This window comes from Nansenia antarctica (genome assembly GCF_963989245.1).
Source record: "Nansenia antarctica genome assembly, chromosome: 6".
NCBI lineage: Eukaryota > Metazoa > Chordata > Actinopteri > Argentiniformes > Microstomatidae > Nansenia > Nansenia antarctica.
In genome coordinates this window covers 44,216,962-44,236,307 of record NC_137676.1, presented here as the reverse complement: position 1 = coordinate 44,236,307, position 19,346 = coordinate 44,216,962, and the positions used below count along the sequence as shown (strand labels likewise).

Here is a 19,346-nt window from a genome sequence, read left to right as displayed (position 1 = left end):
AATCAGAAACTGTTCGAGCTACTGCCGTCGAGGAAGTGGTACCGAAGCCTCGGGACTAAAACCCAAAGGATGTCAAACAGCTATTTCCCTCAAGCAATCAAGTTCCTGGGGAAATGCACTGGAAGAAAACAAAAGACTGTCTCCCCCAAACCAACCACACTCACACTACAAACGAATATATATGATATGATTACTTGCACACTACCTGGTTACTTGAACACTACCTGACTACTTGACTACTTGTACTGTATCATATTGCATTTCATCTTATTGTACTTTGCACAGCATTTTGCACTATTGATTCCACTGTAGTACGACTGGATCCGGTGTAGTACGACTACCATCACTTTATTACTTTATTACTTTATTATTACTTCATTATTACTTTATTATTACTTATTTTACTTAACTCTATTATTGTGATTTTGTATCTTGCTGCAATGCCAATGTTGAAGAACCTAAGCCAAAGAATTGTATTCTTGTGTACTTGTACATTGGGATGTAATAAAAGCTGTAAAAAAATTCAGATTCTGATTGTAATATACAGTACCAGTCAAAAGTGTGTCCAAACTCAATGGCACACACATTGCCAGTATGTTAGACATAGGGAAGTCAATATTATTACTTTAAAAAGAAAGAAAGAAAATTACAATCCTGGGACACATATTTCAATACAATCACATAGGACACATATTTCCCAGTGTCAGCAGGGCACCCATGTCAAGAATATGGGATTTTCTGCTTGCATGAGACTAGTGTGTAGCTTGTGTGTGTGTGGCCATGGCTTTTCTCCGCAGGGAGTTGGCATGAATGCCTGGTGTTCTATATAGACAGTGGGCTTGATGGACCAGTGTGTGCACACATGAGAGGGAGTGACACATGCCTGCCCTGTGAAAGTGTATTAGATCCTGATGTCATGGAGAGAATGTCAGCCCATAGGCCTTGAGTGCAGCAGACAGCTGGGCCTGAGGGTGGGGAAAGTGGGTGGGGTGGTGTAGGGGGGGCGAAGTATGGGTGACCAGGAGAACACTGAACAGGGTGTGTGTATGTGTGTCTGTGTGTGTGTGTGTGTGTGTGTGTGTGTGTGTGTGTGTGTCTGTGTGTGTGTGTGTGTGTGTGTGTCTGTGTGTGTGTGTGTGTGTGTGTGTGTGTGTCTGTGTGTGTGTGTGTGTGTGTGTGTGTGTGTGTGTTTAAATTAAAATACTGTGATACAAATGTCTCAGTTGAGTGGTCTATGAATAATCTTAAGACAAGAAATGTTTACAATTGTCCCCGGTCTCCGCTACATGTGTTTGTGCATATGGTCTGTTTAAGAAGGGTGGTCAAGGTGCTATTCTTATGTATGTATATGCGACGCGTTCATGTGTGTATCTGGAGACATGGCAGTGGATCATTGCTTAAGGTGCATTGTTATGCTTTGAGGGGACTAGGACCCATGGAAGGTATACAAGTGTGTGTGAGTGTGTGTGTGTGTGTGTGTGTGTGTGTGTGTGTGTGTGTGTGCGTGTGTGTGTATGTGGTGTGTGTGTGTGTGTGTGTGTGTGTGTGTGCACACTCTTGGGCTGCACATCTGGTGTCTTGGGACATATAAGTGTTTTTTTTTGTCCCAATGACATGACTGTACACTCATGAGAGACATGGCTTTGTGCCGGGCAGCTGGGAACATGCATCGTGGTCGTGTGACACAGCTTCTATAAGAGACGCCTATTGTATTAGAACACTACATTGATGGGGCAGATACACAGTGGCTTTGTGGGCCCACGCTCCCTACACTTCCGTGCACATGGTGCACATGTCATTCGCACTAGTCAGTGTCAGCCCCGACAGGATACTGTCCCATGTAGAGTCACATTTCGTCCTAGTTTTCTACTTTCTCCAACAACAGCTCAATATCTTCAAAATGTGTTGCTTAGTCCTTGCCAGTCATTATTCAGGCCTGAGATCTGCATGTGTATTTTATGTTGAGGCATAGTGTGATGCTGTAACCTTAAAGTTGAGTGTAAAAGTACTCCCCGCTTTGGCAGAGTACCACTGACATATATCATATGGTTAACCCATTTCTCAGAAGTCACAAAAGACGGTATGCATGTTTCCAACATGTGGGGGGCAACATTTGACACACATGATTAGTGTAACTCAACTCAACAACCCGAGGTTTGAAAGCCACTGCAAATCTATTGCGGCATGTAAAACTTGTATTCATTATGAAAGTGTTTCCATTTAAAACATTTAAATGTATTACATTTCTAATTACATCATTAGATTGTGTGACAAATATTTTGGATGGTTTCAAATAACAAGCGTTGGAATTCATCATTGAATTGTCAAGTCACTTAGGTGAGATAGTTTACCCTGCAACTGCTTACATGCAGTTAGCACCTGCTTATCTGTTGAATTTGTTGAATTGTTGTACATATATACAAGAATATTGTCACCTCAAGTATATGCGTCATACAGTAAGTGTTCAACAGCATTTCAATACAACTCTGCACCAGATAATTAAACAACCAATGGTAAGATTTTTTTTTACTTTGCCATAGTTTTTTACTTTGCCATAGTTAGTGACTATTCCATGGTCATGAAGTTCCTTGTAGTCATACATGCACACCCTCATACCATACCAACATTGCAATGGTGAGGAGGTGAGACTGTTGAGGTGAGTACAGTCAAGTGTGTGATAAAAGCTTGGGTAGAGGCATCATACTGACATATCACAATCTTCAGATAACCCTAACCCTAACCCTACAGAACCCTGAACATCACAGAGTTTGATATAGAACAACCCGCGCCGTGGATAAACCACAGACAACAAGAACCTCCGCAAAGCTCTGTGATCACATGAGGAGCCTCCTGGTACATGATGCTCTCACACACATGTAGGCTATGCATTCCTAAAGTCCTTTCAAAGAATGTTCTGTGTGTTGACATGCATCTGAAGGCGGAGATATGCCATGAGAACGGGGGGCTCAATTAGTGTAGGTGCCGGATTAATGCAGGCAAGCTCCTTGTGACTCAATTGGCAATTGTTGAGAACAGTGGTCTGGTGAGGGTTGGATGCAATAAAAGCATTCCTCAAATAGCCATTGTGGGTTTTTCTATCTGTCAGCTGTCCCCCCCTCCCCAACCTCACATCCCCCCCCCCCCCCCCCCCCTCCCCAACCCCTCTTTTTTATTAACTAAAACAAATTAACCCACACATAGTGTTAACATAAAACTATTTTGGTCTTGGGGCAAATTTTCATGCAGTATACGTTCAATGCAGTATACTTATGATATTACATATACAGCATGGTAATAAACAGTGTCAAGTTCAAGTATCAAGTAGAAAGTGTGTGCATCAAATAATATGTAAATGAACATTTGCGTAGACCTGTAGGCCAACATAGATATTTTATAAAACGTATTCAACAGACTTCTAAATCAGTTAAACTGATCATATTCTGCTAATACAGATATAAACTATATGTATTATTTCATCAATTATATAATTAGCTTACATATTTCCAAACAAAGAAAAGTACTCTGGGTGCCATCATTCACTTCTTTATGTTAATACATAGCGCCCTCTATTGGACGATGGCGATAACTGCATGGATGAGAAATGCAGCTTTGTTGTCTCTGACTTGGATTGATCTGGAAAGATTTTGGCGATTTGGGGATCTGCAAAAGTCCCACAACCAAAAAAAACTGCTCAATAGCTCAATAGACGTTTATTCACAGGTATGTTTCAATTTCATCCAACAATTGTCTGTCTGGGTTACATCAGAGATCTTTTATTTATTGACTATAATAGGTCTTCTCAGCCAATCTAATGTTTCTTATTTTACACAGTAAAGAGATAGTCAGTGTCTTCCTTGAGATTATGGGAACATCAACTGTATTCTGCTGATAAATTGAAAACCTTACTTTGAACCACTGACAGTCTGTCTGACACAACTATTTACACCTATATAACATACCTCCCCTTATTGTTGATCTGGCTGTGTATAACAGTACAATGCCAATTATTGGTCTTTGGTTTCCTCGAATTTGACAATGCTGCCAAATATAAAGTGTGCTTGTCAGTCAATACAATGCACATCTTGAATGTAGCCTGTCTGACAGCTGCGTTTCAGATTATTGTTTTCTCTCTTGCTTAACAAACCTGTTGCCGATTGGTCCTGTGAATTTGTCAAACACACATTTAAGCCAATCAAAACCTTGGAAGAACTGCTGGTGAGGTACAATAGTGAGGAAGACAGCCCTACAGCTACAACCTGCAACAGAATAAATAGAAACCCAGTTTTCGTGCAAGAGTCATCTAAAAAGAGAGGTATGTTGTGAGATTATAAATATCCTAAAGAGAACCATTGCATAGCAGATGCGACAGTAAAACATACTGGTAATGTCATCAATGCAAACCTTCTACTTTGTCCATTTTAGCCTAAGCTAGACTGCGTTGCCGTTAGCTAGACATTTGTTGTGTTAACGGTCGCGGACAGCTGGTTTCGTTTAAATGCTCAATACAATTGGCTGTAGAAATATTACCGGTGTGTTTTTAGATATGTTAATTTGCTAGCTAGTCCGTGAATGTGGAATTGGCACGTGAGGAACGTGTTATTAGGTAGCAGCCAGGTGACGAGCTGGGGTTAGCGAGCTAGCTGGTATGTGACGTTGATGCGACTCTGCGCACCTGACAGCAGAGGACCTGGCTGGCTTTCATTCTCAGTTTAAAATGGCAAATTAGAACTAAGGCCTTTGCCTGAACATCTTCAGATGGCAAATTAGAAGGCCTCTCCTATACGGCGTAGTTTATAGGGTTGTGTGGTACTAGTTTGAATTCAATACATGCCAGATTGATCAAGGGAAATTAATTAATTAATTGTGTAGGCCTTTTTTTTTTTTTTACAGCCAGAAACCTTTAGCCTATTCTTCATACAAAAACCAGGGAGGTCAAAACGGTGGAGGAACCTGCATCAAGCCTGAACATGGTAAGCAGGCAAGGCCTACTTGTTCATTCAAGTCACAATAATTATAATAATAATCTCTTCCTCCAATGTTTTGAAGCTTATTTATTTAAAACTTCCTTGTTAAAAGAAAGTTATTTCTGTTTGATGGTGTGTTTCCAGACATCTGGGGCCTCATTTATAAAGCTTGTGTGCGCCCAAAAATGTGCATATGCCACTTTGACCGAAATTTGTGTATTTATAAAAAAAAATACTTGGTGTGAAAATGTGCGCTCCACTGGGAGCCATGCGTACGCACAGAAACGGGAGAAATTAGCAACTGTGACTGCTGGCAGAAGGATGAAACTGGAGAAAAGCTTTGAAATTCCTACTATTGTGTAACAAATACCTCATGTATTATATCTGAAGGAGTGCACAAAGAATATACCTGCACACACTGCACATATCTTAACTGTACATATATTCAAGGCCGGCCCTAAGACTTTTGTGGGCCTAAGTGAGATTTGTAATGTCCCCCCCCCCCCCCCCAGTGCATTAAGATGGACTCAATGGACCATCCAACATCAGTCCTAAAAAATAAATAAAAGTGTGGCCCCCTCTAGTGGTTGTGCCCCTAAGCGACCGCTTAAGCCCAATTTATACTTCTGCGTCGAATTTATGCAAGGGCTCTCCCAATTTATACTTCTGCGTTGGTCGGTCTGCGTCGCATTAGTCGGTGTACTCATAGCGGCATAATATCGATTTTTTTAATGCTTGTTGTAAAGAAAATGTCTAATGCATTGAAATGACATTAAACTAAGATTATACGATGGTTATCATAATTTTTCTAATCTTTATTAATAAGTCATTACAGAAAAAGTAAATTACATTTCTGTCATGGCTTCCGCATTACGAGAGAGTCGGAATGTGACTCTACCAAGCGGATCAATCACAGTTCTTATAGATAACTTTACATTAAATATGTCTTATCATCATCCGCTGTCAAACGCTATAGGTAATAATTTATTTCTAAATAAACAGGATTGTACATCTCGTAAATGTGAATCGCGCTCCTTATGGGAAGGCTGTGCTTGACGCTTCCATGGGGCTTCCGTTGGAACGGTGTACTCATAGCGGCATAATAGTGATTTTTTTCGTTATGCTTGTTGTAAATTAAAGTTCTATGATGCATTGAAATGACATTAAACTAAGATAATACGATGGTTATCATGATTTTTCAAATCTTTATTAATAAGTAATTACAGAAAAAGTAAATGACATTTCTGTCATGGCTTTCCGCATTTTGGCCTACGAGAGAGTCGGAATCATGTCGGAATCATGTGCTACCAAGCGGACCAATCACAGTGCTTACGGTTGCGTAGGCACTGCCGCGTAGTTACATTTTTTGAGAGGTGCGCGTCAACCTACGCCGTAGGCTGCGGGCCTACGCAAGCTACGGCGTAGGCTACGCCGTCGATTTTACGCAGAAGTATAAATTGGGCTTTAGTCCGTTTAGGCCTTGGGCCGGCCCTGCATATATTCACCCTTGTCCTCTACGCATCACAATGTTTTTTCTTTTTTCTTTTTCTTTTACTGTATCATATTGATATTCATGCAAATATATTGGCTTTTTACATTCATATTCATTGCACGTAATACGAGGCTGGACATGAACAAGTTGAGCACCGTCCGCGACTCCGCATTGACTTCACAGTAATGAACATCTTCATAAGGGTAACGTTCCTGATAAGTCCAATGATACACCATGCAATGCCCATACATTGAGGATGATGATCCATACATGAACAAGCCCACTGTAGACAATTGACTAACATCCCCAAGCACACCCTATGTATACAGACTACAAAAACCTTAAGCGCACAGACATTTTATTACTGAACTATCTATTATTACTAGTTGCACCACTAATCCTGTCTTACCTGTAATATTGTCACATTTATATTGAATTATGTCTTGTGCTGCAATGTCAGGAACCGAGGCCTAATAGAATTTTACTCTTACACTTGTGTAATGTGACGTAACAATAAACTTTATACATTCATGGCTTTTGCACAATGGTTAGATGACGAACTGCGTTTTGTTTAGTACTTGTATTTTGTCATTGACAATAAAGTTGAATCTAATCGAATCCCCCCCAAAAACATGATTTAGGATAATAAATAAACATGGATATCTGTTTCTGCAAAACAAAAAAAGTAGCTATGCATGCACCACACAACTTGATAGGTACATACTGTGCAGTGTATCATTCATAACTGTACATAGGCTACACATATCATAATATCTTATCACTATTGCATGGAACTTGGGTAAACCCGCTGTGAAAAAACCCCCTCAGCTCCAACAAATCTGAAGGGATTGGGAGACATACTGTACAGTTTATCATTTTCATAACTGTCTGTACATATACATATCTTATGTATCACTATTGCTATATATAGCCTATATATAAACACATTATGTTACAAATATCAGTCTTATCTAGGGATGCACCGAACATTCGGCCACCGAATGTATTCGGCCGAATATCGCAAAATAAAGCACATTCGGTATTCGGCCGAATGTGTGAAAACACCGAATGTTTACCACCGAATAGTGGGCGTGTTTTGATGAAGTTCCAGCGCCATCTAGTGGCGAAGATAATACCTATACTGATCCGATCTGGATCTCTCATACTACTGAACACGGACATTTCATTGAGTTAGATTCGTTCATTATTATTTTTGTAGCACTGCATTTTTTCTCTACAGTGTGAACACGAAGTGCAATTTGTTGAAGATATTCAGTGATATAAATATATAGATATATAAATAAACAAAGGACACCTTTTACACCCATTATGAGTGTTTACAGTGAGAGTGTGGGAGAGTTCTTAGATACTCATCTTTTTCGCAGCCATCTTTATTTTATTTATTGTGCTTTGTTGGTATAGACTGATGTCTGCTGGAATGTTCAATAAAAGTTATTTTTTTTCAATCTCAATTTCTTTCTTTGAGAAGCATGAATAAAAAGCAAAATGTATTTAGTTTATGCAATGATAAAATTAAAAACTGCCGATACACATTCGGTATTCGGTATTCGGCCAAGTGTTTCCTTAAATTCGGCTTCGGCCTCGGCCAAGAATTTTCATTTCGGTGCATCCCTAGTCTTATCCACTGTATCTAATTCAGCACTGAAGCCTGAAGGTTGAGCACAGTGTGTGCCCCCTTGCTACCTCTGCTGATATAAAAGAGAATTGCAGCCTTTGAGAAAAAGATGGCAGCCGAATCCCAAGGCAAATACACAGACACACACAGAAATACTGCAAAATCGCTTTATACTAACTCGATTTGGAAAATGTAAAGATGCTGGGTGGTAGAACGCACATATATAGGAAAAGTAATGAAAGGAGGGTCCTGAAATTTGATCGAGTGCAAAGGTAGATTTTTTTTTGTACTCACTGGTGCTGTTTAACACCTCACGGCTGATTAAGTGTTAAAGGGTTGAAAAGTCATTCGGTACAACTGTCCGAACACAAGTGCAACCAGCTAATGTGCCATTAAAATATCAAAAATGATATTACAACTATTATATAAACATTTTGGGATGATGTTATAAGGGTTTATAACAATATACTGCAAAATGGTCAAGGATTTTTATGTAGAAATGTTTGCTTTCCTCAAATCACTTGTCACGAAAAATTTATTTCACTGATATCATTTGGAGCAACCAATTTCAAGGCACCATTTTGGATCAAATCAACTGATAATCATCATGTGACAGGATATGACATCATTAAGACCCCTACAGCAGACCCTCTGAGTGAGAAGAAAAGTAGCCAGCTCTCTCTTAAATGTTTGATAAATGCACATTTCCGCTCCCTGTTATGAATGTCCTGAAGTATCACATCATTCGGTACAACTGCTAACCCTAAAATGTTGAAATATAATAATATGAATTCTTATATTGCTAAGTTCAAGCTCAAGGTCAAGTTCTCACATAGGTAGCTAAACATGTGCCTGTTTTAACTGTTTACTTGAAGAAAATCATTCGGTACAACCAAAAATAATCATTCGGTACAACCAGAAATCTGTTGTAAAAAAAAAAGAATTTGGTTGTACCGAATGATGACAATCTATGTTAGTCCTATTTACACATCTTTGGGTGCAAAATATAAAATATATTATTAATGGAAAATGCGTTATGCATCATTTAACTTTTTAACTTTTTGCACTTCTGAAAACCTTATCCGTCATTTATCCAGTTATGTGTTTTTAGCATGTCGATGTTCTCTCAACATGTTGTGATGTTATAAAAACGCAGTTATGGCGCTTTTCCACTACAGGGCCAGCCCGGGCTGGCCTGCTTTTTTGGCGCTTTTCCATTTGTCGGCCCGGGTCAGCACGGCACGGCACGGTTCTTTAGCTACCCTTCACGAGCAGGAACTACAGGGCCGAAAGGTACCTTTTTGCCAGGCTGCGTGTGACGTGTGACGCTGCACACCATTGATTGGTCAATGGAAATCGTCATCCCATGTTCATAGATTTCTTCGCTAACTGCCATCTTTAAATACCACAACAGATTTCGCTCTAGGAAAATGTCACTTACTGTTTCTGTAATAACTTATTTATAAAGATTAGAAAAGTTATGCTAACCATCGTATTATCTTAGTTTAATGTCATTTCAATGCATCATAGAACTTTTATTTACAACAAGCATAATCAAAAATCGCTATTGTTCCTCAGTCCAGCGGCAGTCAAATGCCGGTAGATTCGCGTCTTGCTCCCTTTAAGGCGTTTCCCTGGTTGCGAGATCTAAACTCTTAGAACTGAAAGCGGCAGGTAACAGGCACGTAACATCCATATGCTGTATATATAAATATATATATATATTTGACTACCACCAAGACACCGGAGCACACTTTGAATGGAATAGATAGGACTTTTCGTTCAATGGAGGAAGCATGATACTCGCGAGTTCATCTCGCTTTTCCCCCCGTTGATGTATTAAACAATCTAAGCAATCTAATCAGAGCAGTTGTTATTATGTAATATTATTGATGGATGTGCCCTTTTTGATGGAGAGCAGTGAGCGGATGACTGGATGTGAGCATGTATTTGACTAATGCCGATAGATTCGCGTCTTGCTCCGAAACCGGAGCTGTAGGTGCAGACAGGATTTTACCGTAATTCATGAACTATATGCCCAATCTAAAAAATTCAAACAGTTTCTGAAAGCAGAGAAGTTGCACTTTTTGAACAGTTGAACTGTTTTAGGCTTATTACGGTAGTTCACCAACAAAAAAAGCACAGTGCTCAACGTGTCAGGAGAAATAAAAATAGAATCGTGTCGGCATTTCATGTCGGCATTTCCCTGGTTGCGAGATCTAAACTAGTCTACTAGAACTGAAAGCGGCAAGTAACAGGCACTTAACGTTACATGTTGTAAGGCTGATCTGTGCACGATAGTGCTGCATTTTGACATAATTCTTATCGCATCCCCCCGCTGATCTGCATAGAGGGGGGAATCTTATGACACGTAACTCCTCCTACAGTCCCGGGTCGTTCCTGTATAGTGGAGAAGCGTTTCTGAAAGTACGGCACGGAACGGCTCGGATACAAATGCGGCCTGGTTCGGGTCGGTAGTGGAAAAGCGCCATTTGACGTTCGTAGTGATGTGCCACTGTTAGCCGCTAGCTGCTAGCAGCGTTTGTTGTGGTTTGATCAGTCACTTTTCTCCCATTTTGTCGCATTCCCATTCTTGAGTTTTTTTTCATATTTCAATGTATGACACATCATTTGAAAGCGTACAATCAGTAGTTTCAGACTATGTAAAAAAACTAACATTTACTTTAAGCAAATGGTTTATGATTTCACCAGCTGATATCATGACATTGTCAGACTCATTACACACAGGTAGCTACTAGGCAACTCTCATGCACGTGACCACTGACTACTACTGTTGTCATCACGTGAGTGACGCGCAGATCGGACCCTATTTTTTTTGCCGACAATAGAGTTGATTGTGATTTATAAAGGGAAACTGGCGTGGGACTTGCATGTGCACCGTTTTATAAATCTGAACATTGGTGTGCGTAAACTTTTTTTCTTAAATGTATGCAAGCTGTTTATGCCAGTTCTACTCAAAGCTTTATAAATGAGGCCCCTGACTAATCATGTTGAATACTTATTTAACAGTTATGCACCTGAATTGTGCATTTAGTCTCTGCACAAACCTACATTTTGTTAAATAATCGGTATTTGCTCAATCACAGGTTTGAAAGGTGAGAGGTTCTCCATCAGACCTTTTCTGCAAGAGGTTGCTGTGTCACTGTAATCCACAGAGAGCAGGGCACAGCTTCCCAATGAGATGGAGGATTCTCCCCATTCAGGCCTGTACATTTCTGAGTGTGGAGACGATGGGAATGTAGAGGAGGAAGGAGAGGAAGAGATGGGGGACAATGAACCAGAGGAAACTCATTGCAACCTTTCTTTGATGTCCATGGAAACTGAGGAGCTATCAGATTCAAACACAATCAACCAAGGACCTGGGGCCAAAGGCTTTGGAAACCTCATTCAGGATGTAGGATCAGTCTCCCATTTGTCATGCCCTGAGCTCCAAGATGATCCTGACAATGACCCTGATGTAGACCTCCAGGACTCCTTTCCTTGTCAGCACTGTGAGAGACGTTTTACCAGTAAGCAAGGCTTGGAACGTCATATACACATCCATGCTCTGGCAAACCACCACACACATATTTTCAAATGCAAGTACTGCAGTAAATCCTTTGGTTCAAAGATTGGTCGGCGACGTCATGAGAGGAGGCATGAAAATGCGAAGGCAAGGCCTGGGTCTTTAATAAAGCCTGTGGATCCTGTAAGTTTTGCCATACAGACTGTCGGTACAGATTGTGTTTCTTCCTCCAGTAGCTCATGTACATCAGTTATGGCTGGGGGTGAACGGACATCTATGTCAGATGAACATGGAGAATTACAGAACGGTCATGCTTGCAAATATTGTAATAAGATATTTAGCACACATAAGTACATGCGACGACATCAGCGCAGGATCCATGAGCGCCACCTCCGGCCCAAAGATGTTGGCAAGGCCATACAGCCCCAGGAGGCAAAACCTCAGAATCTATCCCCTACTACGTCCCAACAGGAACTCAAGCCCAATTGCATCTCAAGCCCAACCACAGTCCAGGATAATGGAGAACAAGAGGAACAATATATGCTAGACATCTCTAGTAATATCTCTGAGAACCTCAGCTTTTACATTGATGGGAAGATTGTGTCAACAAGCACTGTTAGCAGCTGTGAAGTAGTTGAGGTTAACTCTGGGTCTGCCACTTTGGTTGGGCTGGATGCTGTGATTATCAGTCCTGCCCAAATTAGCCAGGCTCTAAATGTAGAAACTGCTCTTTGCACAGGGAAAGAGATGCTAGGTCAACCCTCAACAAAAAGGAGAACTGCTACACCACCTCTTCTCCCACAAATAAAAAATGAACTGGAATCTGAATCTGTTTTATCCTCATCTTCATCACTTGTGTCCTCTTTGATCGAATCTCTCCTTCCTCAGAATGCAGAGTCTACTATCCTTCAGAGAGAGAAAACAGTTTACCTGTCTCCTAAGTTGAAACAGCTCCTACAGTCGCAAGATGGCCTTAAACCCACTCTTGCCCTGATCACAGATGGCCAGAAGCTGTGCACACCACTTTCCCTGACTGTCTTGCCAGCAGGGTCAGGAAGGTTTAAGAGAAGGACAGGATCTCCGCCTAACTCTCCACAACAAAGCCCTACATTGAGTGTCGAGAACACAATGTCCGACACAGGGGATTCGGTTGGACTCAATGTATCAAAGTTTGAGAGCCATTGCAGTTCACCTGCATGCAGTTTGTCCAGCAATGATGAGAAGGAGAATGCCACCAGTCCACCAGAAGAGGAGTCGACGATGACTCATGTTTCTCCAGAGGGCTGGTCTTCAGTATGTGGTGGTAGTTCCTGCAACCAGCAGCCCTTGGATCTCTCTAATGCTGTCAAAAAATATGAAGACCAAGCTCTCTGTGAAGTTGTGTTGGATTTAAGTGTGAACAGAAAGAGCACAGCTGATTCAGAAGCAAAGGGAGGCTTAGTTCAGCAGCCCCTTAATAAGAAAAGGAAGCCAAACACCAGCATGTTGGAGAAGGTGCTGATGAATGAATATGCAAACCCTGATATTGCTGGAGAGCCAAGCTTAACCATATTAGGAAATCCAGAGGCACAATTAGTGGCAGACATTGCCATAGTTACTGCTTCAGATATTTTACCCACTACTGAAGGACTTGTGTTTGGATTGACTCTACCCTCTGGTGCACTTAATCCATCCCCCTCCTCTTTAGTGCCCGTCACCATGCAGTCGACCTCCCCATGCACCATTGCACTTGCCTCCCCAGCTCCACATACAGTATTACCCCCTGCTCCATCGCTGTTTACTGTTTTAGCACCACCACCATCTTCCTCTGCTAACTCCACAAATCAACCTACCTTTCAACTGTTTGCCCCTAATATATCTCCTGAACCTTTTGTAATATGCACAGAAAAAATGTTGAATTCAGCAGAGTGCCAGTTGACCACTGCTTTTCCAGATTGGGCTACTGCTAACTCCACAAGCTTGGTTACCCTCTCGAAGCCCCTTGACCCAACTCTTAATCTACAAGGTCATGTACTTCTCACTGATCACACTATAAATCAAATTGCTCTGAACACTCCCTCTGTTGAATCCACTGTTGGATATGAAGCACTGTGTTCACCTACTGTAACTCTAAATGATAACCTTCTCAACTCCTTTAATATTACCAGTAATACTGTTTTAATTGAGTGCACAGTTGCTCTTGATTCCTCAGAGAATCTGGTCCCTACTTCAATTACTTTCCAAGAAAATACAGTTGAACCTACAACTCCCGCACAGGTGGTCATGAATCATGTAGAGCAACAGCAGCTTCTTTCCTTACTCCAGTATGAAGCTGTTGACCCCACTATTCTAGTGTCTTCTATAGAGAAATCAGTAACCCTATCAACATCCTCTACAGTGTTATCTGAGTTTCCAACTGTTGGAGATTTAAATCCCTCCATTGTTAAAGAGGAATGTAACCAAAAAGAAGAAGCAGGTGACATATCTATCTGCCCCTCTGACATTGCACCTGAAACCTTATCCAACTATCTTGATGAAACATCTGAAGTAGAAGAATCCAATGATCTCTCCAAGCCACATCAAACTTTCACCAAGAACTTCATTTGTAATGTATGTGATAAGCTTTTTCATTCAATGAAGGAACTAGGTCATCATGTTAGTGAGCATTCTGATGAATGGCCTTACAAATGCGAATTCTGTGTGCTGGTCTTTGGGAACCCCACTGCTTTGGTTGAGCACCGTTCAACCCTTCATGGCGTCGGAAAGATCTTCATTTGCTCTGCATGTACAAAAGAATTTGCCTACCTTTGCAATCTCAAACATCATCAAAAGGAGTTGCATCCTGGCAAGGACTGTACATATACAGAGGAAGAAAATGGCATGCTCAGACCACAGAACTACAACAATTCAACAAAAGTGAGCAAGGAGGCTTCATTGCCCTGTACCGCAATGGAGACCAATGAAGCTATCACAAAAGATGAGGATAGAGAAAATGATGCCATTGAAGAACTCTTTACTACAATAAAGATATTGGCCTTGGAGGGTGGAAAGTTCAAAGATCCTGATGTTCGCCTTGGCATCAACCAGCACTATCCGAGTTTTAAGCCACCTCCATTTCCCTATCACAACCGATCACCTGCTGGATCTGTAGCCTCAGCCACCAACTTCACTACCCACAACATCCCACAAACATTCAGCACTGCTATACGATGCACTAAATGTGGCAAAAGCTTTGATAACATGCCAGAACTTCACAAACACATTCTTGCCTGTGCAAATGCCAGTGATAAAAGACGCTACACACCCAAGAAGAACCCAATCCCTCTTCGACACTTTGCAAAGGCCCAAAATGGAGTCCTGTCCTCCACCAATGCTACAAATGGGCAAAATGCACCCCACCGGGCAGGTCAAACAAATAGGCCCAAACTAAATCTGGAGCCACCTGCGAAGTTGAAACTTAATCCGCTCAGCAAAAGGAAAAAACTGTTGGTACAAAGAGCCTTTTCACAGAGGAGTAAGCCAGCCTCTTCATCAACGAAAGCTTCGTCATCATCAGTGGATGAGGAGCAGGAGATCTTTGCCTGCCCACACTGCAGCAGAGAATTCACCTACCGCCGCAGCCGAACCAAGCATATGGCTTGCTGCCCCATGAAACCTGCTTCCAAAGAAGCCAAGAAAAGAAAAGATGGAGGCATCTCTCTCACCAAGGAAAACAATGGGCACTCTCGCAGGGTCGTAGTTCACTTGGAGGAGAAACGGCAAGTTTCTGACCATGAACAGAAAACCAGAGCACCCACCCCTAGTCCAGCCAAGAGGCCAGCCATCTTACCAGTGCACACAATTTTAACAAACAAGAAAAGTAAAACCATTACAAAGGGAAGTATCCAACCACAGCAAGAGTCCCCCAAGCTGACTGCACTTGCTATAGTTCGCCCGTTCAACTCCCCACAGCGTCAAGGCAGTAGGGTGCAGCATGGCGTCAAAGAAATCCCAATAAACATTACAATAGTGAACTCGAAACAAACTCAACCACAGGTCAAGAGGGATGAGCACATCTCTATCCAGACTGAGGAGAAAGCGGTTACCCACAGTCTGCAGTCTAACATCTCATCTCCAGTGAAGGAAGAACAAAGGACTCCTCTGGAGCCTTAAGGGAGAAGTAGGTATAAGATGCATACAGTTGAGTCAGAAGTTTACATACACCTTAGCCAAATACATTTAAACTACGTTTTTCACAATTCCTGACATTAAATACTAGTAAACATTCCACATTCCTTAGGTCAGTTAGGATCACTATTTTAAGAATGTGAAATGTCAGAATAACAGTAGAGCATGATTTATTTCAACTTTTATTTCTTTCGTCACAGTGGGTCAGAAGTTGACATACCCTATTTGGTAGCATTGCCGTTCAATTGTTTTACTTGGGTCAAAAGTTTCAGGCAGCCTTCCACAAGCTTCCCACAATAAGTTAGTGTAATTTTGGCCTAATCCTCCTGACAACGGTACACCAGAATCACTGACTGCATCAGAGTCAGGTGTGTAGGCCTCCTTGCTCACACACACTTTTTCAGTTCTACCCACAGATTCTCTATAGTATTGAGGTCAGGGCCTTGTGTAGGCCACTCCAATACCTTGACTTTGTTGTTCTTTTGCCAGAACGTATGCTTAAGTTAACTGCACTAGTCCCTCCTGCAGCAAAGCACCCCCACAACATGATGCTGCCCTGTGCTTCACAGTTGGGATGGTGTTCTTCGGCTTGCAAGATCTTTGTGTAGTCAGTTTTTTTATTACTGTTTTGGAGCAGTGGCTTCTTCCTGGCTGAGCGGCTTTTCAGGTTATGTCGATATAGGACTGGATTGACTGTACATGTAGATACTTTTGCACTTGTTTCCTCCAGCATCTTCACAATAGGGGTGGGCATCGACGATCGATAATTGATCGATAAGGATCTTGGTCGATCACAAAATAAAACATTTGGTCGATCACAAAACAAACAAAATTTTTTTTTTTTTTTTTGTGATCGACCAAATGTTTTATTTTGTGATCGACCAAGATCCTTATCGATCAATTATCGATCGTCGATGCCCACCCCTACTTCACAAGGTCCTTTGCTTTTGTTCTGGGATTGATTTGCACTTTTCACACCAAAGTATGTTCATCTGTAGGAGACCGAACGTGTCTCCTTCCTGTATGACGGCTGCGTGGTCCCATGGTGTTTATACTTGCCTAGTGTTTGTATAGATGAACGTGGTACCTTCAGGTGTTTGGAAATTGCTCCCAAGGATGAACCAGACTATTTTCTGAGGTCTTCTGATATTTCTTTAGAAAGAAGAGGCACTGAGTTTGAAGGTAGACCTTAAAATACATCCACAGGTACACCTATAATTGATTCAAATGATGTCAATTAGCCAGAAGATCAGAAGCGTCTAAAGCCTCGATTCATCATTTTCTGGAATTTTCCAAGCTGTTTAAAGGCACAGTGAACTTAGTGTATGTAAATCTCTGACCCACTGTAATTCTAACATAGTGAATTAAAAGCAAAATAATCTGTCTGTAAACAATTGTTGGAAAGATTAGTTTGTCAACATGAAATCTGGGGAGTGGTTAAAAAATGTCAACCTAAGTGTGTATGTAAACTTCCGACTGCAACTAAATCATCAATATAGGGAGGGATACTGTTTCTGTTACACGTTTCCTGAAAAATGTATGTTCCTACAGAATCGGTCTCCTCTGACTGCCTCTGTGATGTGCAGGAGAAAGCTTAGCGGACACCTTAGAGATGTTCCATTATTCATCATGTCAAATTTGTGGAGACTTAATGGGAACCTGTTCTACAACTGAAGTAAAAAGGAATGCAGTGATGGTGAATGCAGCAATGGGTAGTTGCAATTGGCCAATATTTTGGAGGCTATTGTAGTACCGTTTTGTACATGTCTTCTCCATTTCATAGACTATTAGGAAAAGACTGTTGTGCTGTGTTGAAACGTCACCTGTAATTGTCATGTTTGTCACAGAATGTAATTATTTTCTGGAGTAGGTACATACTGGGCTTTATTTACTGCAGTTGGCAATCATGGGCATGCAAACACATGCATTTTTAAATCTGTGTACTGTCTGTGGCCTTTTTGTTTGGACCCGTAATGCATGCTAACGGTTTAAAGTAGAACTAGCCCCTCTCTGTCTGTCAAGTTTTGCACCATATTTTGAGGTTTGAATGTTATGCATCAAGTGAAAGCCTTTATTCTTCATGCTAATAGCCCTCAATGTAGATGATATCTAACACATAACATGAGTAGAGTCGAAGATCATTTGAAGAAATGAAACATTTTTGTGTTTGCTGTTTAATAGTCTATTGCTGGTGTTAACAACCAGAAGTTAATTGCTAGTTTATTGCTGGTGTTAACAACCAGAAGGTTCTACCTGTCTTAATTTATTGGACATCTGATTTGTGGTAAAACTATTTATTAGATTGTAGAACAAAGTTCTGACTGTGCCATTGGAAATAATGTTGGGGAAATAACACTGACTTAAAAAAAAGAAGATATGTAGACATGCATTGTTAAGTTGGATCAAGTGAAAATGTTAGCACTTGAGGTTTAAAAAACCATCGCTTTGATATTCTTTGCACAAAATGACATCATATAATAAAAAGCACAATGTTGAATATGACATAAAAACACCTATCAGTACAATTTATAACATCATTAGCTTAAAAAAAAAAAAAAATATTATCTGTTCTCTGAAATCTTAGACCACAGAGATTGATTAACTACAAATATTTGGCTTTCATGTAGTTTTGTACAATTCTAGGAACACCATAATATGGTGATATCATATTATGATTGTCTTCTTCCTGCAGATGTACAGTACGTTACAATAGATTTCCTCTGTTGATGAATTTGTGGTACAGAACATTGCGTTTCCATCGTATGACAAAGGATTTCCTGAACTTAACAAAAACGGGAAGTTCTGTTTTTGTGAACTTTGGTCATTTTATTTAATTCAGTCACCTAACATGTCTTTCTTATTTTGCTCATATTTGAGTAATACACAAGTTATCATTAAGAGTGTGTTGTCTGTTTAGATAAACAACATGTGTGTAATTCATAGATTAAGCCCATGTCTCGATTTATATGACCAATGCTGCAACAGCACTAGAAAGGTTACTTTGAAAGAAAATCTCTGCATATGGAAACATTTGAGCTGAATGGTCACTAAGTTACAGGAGTTTAATAAGAACTTCTCTAACAGTTTTGCTGTTAGCTCACAAAATGACTGGAGATACAGGGGAAGGTTAAGTTAAGCAGGGTATTTTTTGTCATTATAACTGCGGTAAATCAAGATGGTAAAAATCATAGGAGCAGTATTTACTATTTATCATCATCCCAGAAAGATTATATTACCCCTCCATAGTGCAGTTTTCTTTTTCCTTTTCCCCATGACTGTAGCATTTCATTCAGACTGACCTTAGAGTGTTGGATATGTGTTTGGAGAAAGTCATCTAACTGTGAAAAGTGCTTGTAGCATCTCAAAGTGTAAAATAAATAATGTATATTTATTAATAATTTAAATCCTGTATCAATCTGAACGATTCTGTGTATGATTTGCACTGTTGCATATATGTCTGAAATTAGTTTTTCAGGCAAGTGTTCAAAATAAATGGGGAATGTTCAGTTTAAAAAGCTCTGCTGTGATTCTGTACTAATGTTAATAACTATCCGACTATGTGTTACTTGTAAAATTATCAAA

At 40.5% G+C, this 19,346-nt stretch overlaps 1 protein-coding gene across 2 annotated transcripts; it reads left to right on the top strand.

Moving 5' to 3' along the window:
- The first annotated feature begins 4,237 nt into the window (after positions 1 to 4,237).
- On the top strand, positions 4,238 to 19,346 carry prdm2a (PR domain containing 2, with ZNF domain a). Of its 2 annotated transcripts, XM_080535243.1 has the most exons (4): positions 4,238 to 4,312; positions 4,891 to 4,970; positions 11,200 to 15,756; positions 17,316 to 19,346. In XM_080535243.1, the coding sequence occupies exon 3, from the start codon at positions 11,295 to 11,297 to the stop codon at positions 15,747 to 15,749; it is 4,455 nt and encodes a 1,484-aa protein (XP_080391369.1). In that variant the 5' UTR covers positions 4,238 to 4,312; positions 4,891 to 4,970; positions 11,200 to 11,294; the 3' UTR covers positions 15,750 to 15,756; positions 17,316 to 19,346. The 2 variants fall into 2 exon arrangements, with proteins under 2 accessions (XP_080391369.1, XP_080391368.1); XM_080535242.1 differs by lacking the exon at positions 17,316 to 19,346 and having other exon boundaries at positions 11,200 to 16,368.